The 9,409-nt window shown below is 37.0% G+C and overlaps 3 protein-coding genes across 4 annotated transcripts in view; 1 reads left to right on the forward strand and 2 right to left on the reverse strand.

The window, feature by feature from the left end:
• The first annotated feature begins 711 nt into the window (after positions 1–711).
• On the forward strand, positions 712–4,587 carry LOC111436065 (BTB/POZ domain-containing protein DOT3-like). The gene is made up of 6 exons (XM_023073756.1): positions 712–1,485; positions 1,597–1,666; positions 1,922–2,814; positions 2,924–3,179; positions 3,298–3,426; positions 4,035–4,587. The coding sequence occupies exons 1-6, from the start codon at positions 1,124–1,126 to the stop codon at positions 4,374–4,376; spliced, it is 2,052 nt and encodes a 683-aa protein (XP_022929524.1). The 5' UTR covers positions 712–1,123; the 3' UTR covers positions 4,377–4,587.
• A 184-nt stretch (positions 4,588–4,771) lies between these two features.
• LOC111436066 lies at positions 4,772–5,597 on the reverse strand. The gene has a single exon (XM_023073757.1). The coding sequence runs from the start codon at positions 5,511–5,513 to the stop codon at positions 4,992–4,994; it is 522 nt and encodes a 173-aa protein (XP_022929525.1). The 5' UTR covers positions 5,514–5,597; the 3' UTR covers positions 4,772–4,991.
• An 838-nt stretch (positions 5,598–6,435) lies between these two features.
• The window catches only part of LOC111435997 (chaperone protein dnaJ A6, chloroplastic-like), a 5,526-nt gene continuing 2,552 nt past the window's right edge, over positions 6,436–9,409 (reverse strand). For both annotated transcript variants that reach the window (XM_023073654.1, XM_023073653.1), the window contains exons 4-8: positions 9,261–9,318; positions 8,009–8,051; positions 7,772–7,820; positions 7,596–7,676; positions 6,436–7,513 (exon numbers count right to left, since the gene is read on the reverse strand). In XM_023073654.1, coding sequence (XP_022929422.1) covers positions 6,644–7,513; positions 7,596–7,676; positions 7,772–7,820; positions 8,009–8,051; positions 9,261–9,318 — 1,101 coding nt within the window. In that variant the 3' untranslated portion in view covers positions 6,436–6,643. The remainder of the gene's footprint in view (positions 7,514–7,595; positions 7,677–7,771; positions 7,821–8,008; positions 8,052–9,260; positions 9,319–9,409) is intronic.

Raw genomic sequence — 9,409 nt, forward strand, 5'->3', positions numbered from 1 at the left:
TATATATATATTTTTTTTTTTTCTTTTTTTTTCTTGTTTTTTCTTTTGCTATATAATCTTGAGTTACTAATAGGTATCAGATTTCAAATGAGGGGTATTTTAGTCCGTGGAGTATGTCTAGAGGTTTCTGAATTTAGTAATTGGACATTTTTCCAAGAAAAAAAAACTAATTTTAGACTTTTTTTTTAATGAAAAAAACTAATTAAATATAGTTGTTTAACTCATTACCCCAAAAGTATAGTTATTTATATTATTGAAATGATTATTTAATATAAATTGTCTTTCCAAACTATTTTATTAATTGTCACATGGTTTTAATGAATTTTAGATTAAATTTCAATTTTAGTTTTTGAATAGTGCTAAAGTGTGCTCAAGTGCATGTACTAATTCATAATTTTAATTTTGTATTAATCCGTTTGTAAATTTCAATAACTTTATCAATGTCAATAATTTATTAAATACAAAATTAAAATTATAAATATTCATGAAAACTTGGATATTAATAGAAGTTTTTTAAAAATTTTGAAATAAGTTAAAGAGTAAGATTTATTTATTAATATTCCTTTTGAAGATCATAAATTTATTTGACACAAAACACAAACACAGTTGATCTAAACAAGAATTCTTTTTTCAATAAATCATTTTGAAAGAGACCAAAAGGCAGAGTCAACACGGTGGCATTTTCCTAATAAACATTGAACATTAACAACTAATCCACAGATATCCACTGGTTGAGTTATGGTAGAGGAAGATGGAAGAAAATGTGGTGATATGATACCCAACATTCTTCATCTCCCTCATAAATGAGGCACAATATCAATCTCCCACCACTGTCTCTGATATTCAAACAAGAAATGGATGAGCATTTCCATGGACCCTCTTTAGTGGATGCCTTCCATCACAGCCACATATACTTGCTTCTGTTGCATTTATTTCCCCCTTGGCACTGACCCCCTTTCAAACCAGATCAAATCCATAAGAATGAGATACATGAGTGAGAGACCAAGGGACGTGAAGTCTTGAACGCCAAATACCAAGGGCGACTTGGAAGGAGCTGACCAGGTTCACGACCAGAGGATCGTGATTCCGAATAAACAAACTCATCAGTGAAAGATAGAGGAACATGAAGTCTCTTACTGGAATGCCAAATACCAAGAGCGATTCGGAAGGAGTCGAGCAAGTTCACGACCAAAGGATCGTGATTCCGAACAAACTCATCAGTGAGAGACAGAGGAACATGAAGTCTCTTGCTGGAATGCCAAATACTGAGAGCGATTCGGAAGGAGCCGAGCAAGTTCACGACCAGAGGATCGTGATTCCGAACAAACTCATCAGTGAGAGACATAGGAATACGAAGTCTCTTACTGGAATGCCAAATACCGAGAGCGACTCGGAAGGAGCGGAGCAAGTTCACGACAAGAGGATCGTGATTCCGAACAAACTCATCACCGAAGCTGATTGCATCAACATCAAAGATGAAGCATGGTAGAACCTTGAGTTCATCTTAGAATCTAGAGTTATGAGAAATGGATCAAGGCTTCTCTATGAATCTTAGCATTAGTGTTTTGAATACAATCTCTGGTCTTCCCTTTGCAGGTTTATCACCACTAAGATCCCAACAGATTTGAGAATTCAAGTTCAAGAGGTCACCTTCAATGTTCACAAGGTAACTAACTAACTATATGCAAATGAGCTAAAACTCTGCTTCATATGATATTAAACATGAATGCAGTAAAAGAGTTCTTGAAGCCATTCTTCCTAAAGAATCAAGAATGAACAAAAAGACTAACTAAGATCTCGATCGTTTCTATTTCTCAATTTCTATCCGACTAAAATTTCGGTGTATAAGATCATTCTAGTTGCTCAATGATAAACTAAAATGTAAGAGATAAGCTTCTCACCTCGACCTTTCTTGAAACAGTATACATTGATCTCAAAATGTGGCTACATAGTCCGAATGGAACTTCAATCTTCGATCTCAACCCAGGGGTATGACCTAAAGCTCGAAAACTTCCCCGGTGGCTCGGAAACATTCGAAATGGTTCTTAAATACTGCTATGGTTTCCCAGTAGACCTGAACTCGGCCAATGTAGCCCCATTAAGATGTGCATCAGAGTTTTTGGAGATGACAGAGGAATATGAAGATGGAAACCTTATATCCAAGACAGAGTCCTTCCTCACATTTGCAGTCCTTTTATCATGGAAAGAGTCACTGGCTGTTCTCAAAACTTGTCAGAGACTTTCTCCATGGGCTGAAAATCTTCAAATTGTGAGGCGATGCTGTGACTCGATAGCTCGGAAACTCTCTAAAGAGAACATAGTAGGAGATACGGTCAGTGAAGATGCGTGGTGGCTAAATGATTTAACCACACTACGCATAGACTATTACACAAGAATTATAACTGCAATAAGAACCAAAGGTATAAAGCCAGAGATTGTAGGTCAAAGCATAGAGCAGTATGCAAGGAAGTGGTTGCCAGGCAATGAAATGGAAACAGGACTTGGAGAATATACACAGGACAAAAGTGACATGCAAGCAAGTACTTCGAGTTGTAGGAAAGATGAACTTGGAATTGGATACAACAAAGAACATAAATCCATTATTGAAAGCCTACTAAGCATACTTCCTCCTCAAAGAGAAGCAGTTTCTTGCAAGTTCTTGTTGCAAATGCTAAAGATGGCAAGGGTGCATTCTGCATCAGCAGCTTTGGTTTCAGAACTAGAGAAAAGAATAGGAATGGTGTTGGAGGATGCCAATGTGATTGATATTTTAATACCTAGTTGTACAAGTTATGACCAAGGAAACTTGCCAAAGTAAGTATTGTTCTTAGAAGCTCAATACGTACCGATTAGAAGTCTCCAACGCTTATCGAATTCACTAACAGTCATATTCTTTGATTTTCATCAATGACTTGCTCCTCAGTTCACAAGAACGCACTATGCATGACATAGAAGTAGTGCAAAGGCTCCTAGAATATTACTCACTGTTTGAACAACAACAGCAGCAACATAGAATTGGGAACTCTAATGTGTGTAAGCTCATAGACAATTACCTAGCTGAACTTGCCAGTGATCCAAATCTCTCCATCACTAAGTTTCAAACTTTAGCCAACTCACTGTCAGAAAATGCAAGGCATTGTCATGATGGATTATACAGAGCCATTGACACCTACATCAAGGTTGCATATTGATTGTCTTGTTTTTAATAATGTTATCATTTGCTGCAAATTATACATGCTTGGAATGAAAGAAAAAAAAAAATCGCTTTAGAGACTTACAGACTGTTCTCCTCTACAGACTCATCCTTTACTATTTGAGCACGATCGGAGAAAGCTATGCAAAATCATGAACTGTGAGAAACTGTCGCTTGATGCTTGTGTGCATGCTGCACAAAATGATCGACTGCCTCTAAGAACTATAGTTCAGGTGACATTATATAAGCCCTATAACTTAGAGTAATCTAGTTTAAAATCCCAGCAACATATCTACACTGTAGAATGTAATTAAAACAACAAGCAAAGATAGAAGAATCAGAGCAGATAGAAGCATCAGAACATAAAGGCTGCCCATAGGCTCTCAAAGGGTGTAGACAAAAAGGAATATGGCTTACTAAAACCAATTGCCCTTATTTCCCGACAAAGAGATAAGGTTTGTCACAAATACAATATACTGCATAACATATCTTCAAACAAGGTTAAATTAAGATCATCAACAAAAAGCAAATTGTAGAAGCATCTTCCCTGAGTCCCATTTCCTACTCATATATTAATAACAATAATCCTTCCATGCATTCTCCCTTTCATAGCCCTAGTGGGAAAGACCTATTTATGTTCCATTGTAGTAATACTAATACAATTGGCATAAGGAAGAATGTATTCACTGCTTATATAGTTGGCAGTCAGAACAGGGAAGTAATTAGACATATAAGAAGACTATAATATTAGATTTCTACATCTTTTCTACTTTGAATAAGTAGTGGGTCAATAGTTTAGAGTTCAAAGTGGTGATCACAATGGTTCTGAGTGAATATGCAGGTTCTTTTCTCAGAGCAAGTGAAGATGAGGTCAGTGATGCAAGAAAAGGAGACAGCACCTAATAGTGATAACTCAGATCAAGATGGAAACCACTTATCAACAGACAGAGAGATTAAAAACCTGAAGGCAGAACTCGAGAGCGTGAAGGCACAGATGGCAGAGCTGCAACAAGAGTATGAAAAACTAAACAACAAACAGAAAAATGTAACAGGTTGGGGATTTGGTTGGAAGAAGATAAAGAATTCCTTCCACACAAGAGTTGATGGAGATGAACCTGCCCATCGGAGATCCAGCCAGACTAGTTCTCGAATGAGCTTAAGACGAAGATTATCACTGACCTGAAGATCAGATTCCTCAAAAAGATAAATGGTTCAAAGAAGTTGCTATTCTACTTCACTTGTGCATGATTGTCTTGTGGCTGTATAGAGATACAACTCCAGGTCTTTTATATTGTTTACCTAGCAGAATGCAGACAATATATCCTTTCTTTTCCATAAGAACATCTTTCACCAAGAACAAGAACAAGAACAGTATAGAATATGGATTTTTTGTATCTTTTTCTTTCCAATAGCTACAAAGACTGCAGAAAAAATAGTTTTACGTAATGATCTTTTCCATACAGCATGTAATGGCAATTGTCAACTCATTATAACCACAATATTGCTATCGAATATTTGATGATGAACCCACAACACATTCGGGAATTATCTAACTAGAATCCACAGAATACGTGGGAATAATACAAATGCAACTCTAATGTATTTATTGATTCAAGCAACAGAACAGAACTTCCTCCTGCAAAACATCCCATAAGAGGGCCAACAAGTTCATTTCATAATTAGAAAATCAAACATTTATCATTAAGCTCATCAACCTATTACACTATTATCGTTTAGAAGAAGAAGAAAATCCAAAACAGATCACAATTAAGAAGCAACTGGGATACGTTTCTTCACACTACCTACCAGACCTCATGCTACTCCAAGGAAACTTAGTCGATGGTTCAACAGTTTCAGCACTGCCAGTTCGTCGGCGGTCTCTATTAGAAAAACCCTTGTAAGCTTTGAATCCAACAGGCTCCTTCTCATGTAGCCAATGCCTCTTGGCCTCGCCCTCCTCAACAATGCTGGACTTAGACTGTTTATTCATATTCCTCTTGTCCTCCTCTATAATCCGGATCGGATACACGTCCGGAGAGATTGATAAGGGATTCCTGAGAGTAACATAAGCCTTCTTGTAATCAGGCTTTGCGATCAAAAGCCCTCCGCGCTTCTTTTTCTTCCCGTCCATGTTGAGAGTACGAACTTTATCGACCTCAAAGCCGTAGAGGCTCTCAAGGACGCGCTTGATTTCGATTTTGGAAGCAGAAGGAATGGTTTTGAGAGCAATTTCAGTGATGTTGGTGAAGGAGGTTGGCATAAGAAGCTTGATTGGAAGATTAGCGAAGTGAATAACTCTTCTCCCGAGTCTGCTTCCCATGTTCTTGGCTTTGCTTTCTTCGCTTGGCGCAGTTCCTCCCAAGAGCGTCTATGAACAGCAGGCGGAGAAGGATTGAAACGGTACCCTGCAAGACGCGACGAAAGCGTTGCCGAGAATCGGGCTGGACCGCGGTTGATGCTAGCTACACTAAGCCCACCCAGAAGCCCATTAAAGTTTTTTTTTTTTCTTTTCTTTTCTTTTTCTCTTTTAATTTCATTTTAAAAGACAGAGGAAGTTCACGTTGGATGGGATTCGAACCTCCATGATCCCACCTGCCCTCCTATTTCGATTTTCATTTACAGAAATTTCTCCTTTAATTTTGAAAATTTTCTCATTTAATAGGAAATTCACACGTGGAATTTAATTTCTCCATCTTTTTATATAATTTTTAAAAATATATTAATTTCAAAGAATTTATATAATACTCAATTACATTTTTCAATATAATTTCTATTAAAAAATACGAAACATTCTAATAAATTCAATAATATTTCATAACAAAAATAAAATAAAATAATAATAATAATAATAATATATATGGTTGAACCCAATTTCTAAAAATTAAAATTTTAATATTATAAGATAGTATTCCATATATAAATAAATAAATATTTATTTACAAAGTACGTAAATATATATATTTATTTAAATATCTTTGGCACAAGAAGAAGGGGTGCCTTCTTCAACAATACGAAAAAATCATTTGAAAATCACCATTAATATCTTGATATTCAACACCTGGTACTCGAACATTGGTTCGAGATATTTTCTCTACTCCTATTCCAACTTCCCTAGAGCCTCGGGTTTATTTACCAAGTGAATATATATAAAAACATGAATAATATGGTAAAGAAATGAAAGTTGCCCAAAAAGTGCATTTTCTAAATCTGCAGTCAGATTGGGAAGAAGAATAAGAGGGTTATTTAAGTGAACCAATCCCACCAGGTACTGAAATATTGTTGATCAAAGAGTGTTCATCTTTGAGTTACATTTCTTCCTATCATATCATTCATAATATTGTTGACAAAATTGTACTAATTATATTGAATTACCTACTACGCTACAACCTACATGTATCGATCCTTCCAATTCCTTTCTGATCTGCCTTTACTTCTTCAATGCAACCGCTATTATCTTCTACTGCTCACAGCTTTGCCTTTGCTCAATTCCGAGAGTTCCTCGATCAACTTCCTCTCGTTGCTGCTCAACTTTTTCGGGATTTCGACCTGCACGCGAACTAACTGATCTCCCCTCATGTTCCTTTTGTTCAGAAGAGGAACTCCTTTCTTTGACATCACGAGTGTTGTATTTGGCTGTGTCCCCGCAGGGATTTTCAGATCAACCATGCCATCTACCGTTGGAACCTTGATGGTAGTGCCCAAGATGGCATCGATGTAGGACACTTTGCAAGTGTACAAGATATTGGTATCGTCACGTTTTAGGACAGGGTCAGGTGTAACGTCGATAATAACAAAAAGATCCCCAGGAGATCCACCTCGTCTTCCTGCATTCCCTTCATTTCGAACTCTTAGACGACTACCACCATCAACGCCTGCTGGAACTTTTAAACTTATCCGCTTTGTCCTCCGTACTCGCCCATCCCCAGAACATGTGTTGCAAGGTGTGGATATTTCACCAGATCCGCCACATGAAGAGCAAGTCATGACCTGCTGGAAGACACCTAAAGGAGTCCTGGCTGATGAGACGACCTGACCTTGACCACCACATGTGCTACATCTCGTTGGTTGGGTTCCAGGTTTAGCACCAGATCCTTCACAAGTCCCACAGCTCTCCAGTCTGCTAATCTCAATCTCCTTTTCGACACCAAAAACAGCCTCCTTGAAGTCCAACACGAGATTGTAATACTCATCTTGTCCATCAACTGCTCTACTCCTTGAACCTCTGCCTCCCATGCCCATACCTCCCATGCCGCCCATGCCGCCCATGCCACCCATGCCCTCAAATAGAGACTCAAAGAGATCAAAAGGATTACTGAAATCCTGAAGAAGTGCAGACGAACACAAGTCAGGCAAAGAAACTTCATAAATATATTTTTCATATTTCCATCAGAGAATTACTTACCCCCATGCCCATACCAGCACCTTTAAGGCCAGCCTCTCCATATTTATCGTAGAGTGAGCGTTTCTCATCGTCAGACAAGACCTGAAACAGGTGAATTCCAGGGATATTAGTTGCCATGGGTCATACTCCAAACTGTCAAATCTAAACACAAACATGAGCTACAAGACTCTTCTTACTTCATAAGCATTACTAATTTCCTTGAACTTTTGTTCAGCCCCAGGATCTCTGATTGAACATAAAACAACGAGTTAAAAAATACATATTATTCAACTGAACTACCGCTGAATAGGAAAATAAAGAATGACTAAAACTAAGATCGGAAAAACAAGGTTAAAGTGGGACCCTGTCACGTCTGTTATAATCTGTACCACTGCCTAGTTTTTTCATCCCTAAAAGGAAGTTATATAACTTACTTGTTCACATCTGGATGGTAACTCCTCGCCAGTTTCCGGTAAGCTGAAGAGTGCAAAATATCATATCATGAGGGATAAGGTAATATATAATGGATAAGACATATCTAGGAGTCAGTATTAAGTTAGATGAAAAAAGTAACAAATCAAATATACATCAGAAGAAGTCTCTTCCTCAGATCCATGTCTTGAATTGGCATACTTGTTCCTCCTCCAAGAACATAATCACCTAACATTTGATTCTACCGGGCTTAAGCACCACTATATCTCTTTCACAGTTTGAATATATTAACTAATCTTTCTAATAGGTGACACTCATTCTCCGTATAAAAAAAAGTAGGTTCTTTCTTTGGACGTTATCCTTTCATGGACTTTTCGTTTCTCATTGTCACAAATACAAATGCACACAAGGCGTTATTTAATGTGAGACAACATGTATGATGTATATTTGTTAAGCAAAAGCAGAATCAGATAGCCATTCTCCCCAAATATACGACTGTCAGATTTATGATGGAGTGTTTATCAGAATCATATTAGTAATAAGCTGGAGTGTGAGGAAAGTTCGTTAGCACGAGTCCCTAACCATATCTCTACCAATGTGCTCATCAAATTCTTATTCCTATCAGAACACTGAAGGAAACATAGAGTAAACGATATTTCATTATGCATTAAAGATAATAGCCATCAACAAGCAGTGAAATACAGCCCAATAATAATGAAAGCATAGAAAATTGGGCGTTTAAAAAAAATAAAGAAAGAAAGAAATTCAACGGAACATGAACAAAGCCCATGGCATGTTGACAGGATAATGCCACCTGATCCAATAAGGACTTGACAGAATCAACTATTATAAAACTGGTCAAAGAAATGTCAAGTTGTCATAGATAAGCAGTGAAAGGTCTTGAAAGGTCTTCAAACTCTATTTATCTGAAGATTTATTATTTCATGAGTTACTTTACCTTGCCTAAGTCCTAAATGCAGGAGAGATCACGAACAGTACTTCTAATGACTAGAAGAAAACTCAAATCCTAAAGAAAAAATACAGTTTATCACAACCAATTGTGAGTTAATAACTTGTGGCTACAATTAGATTCAACGAATTGCTGCCATAAATTTGCATAAAACAAGAAAGAGAGAGAAGCCTTCCTTTTTTTCCCCATCGACTGTGGGGAGGGGGGTAGATGTTCAAGACATGCAAAAATAGCAACACATAAAAACCAAAAAGTTAAATAGATTCTAAGGAAAAGTTAGGTACCACTTTTAATATCAGATTTACTGGCATTTTTTGACACTCCAAGGATAGAGTAAAAATCCTGCAAATTAAATAATGAGCGTTATAATTTTTAAACAATAGAAGAAGAAAATCTCTCGACCTACTCTCCTTTTTTTTTTTTTTTTTTTTTT

The sequence above is a fragment of the Cucurbita moschata genome, unplaced genomic scaffold (assembly GCF_002738365.1).
Source record: "Cucurbita moschata cultivar Rifu unplaced genomic scaffold, Cmos_1.0 Cmo_Scf00051, whole genome shotgun sequence".
Taxonomy (NCBI): domain Eukaryota; kingdom Viridiplantae; phylum Streptophyta; class Magnoliopsida; order Cucurbitales; family Cucurbitaceae; genus Cucurbita; species Cucurbita moschata.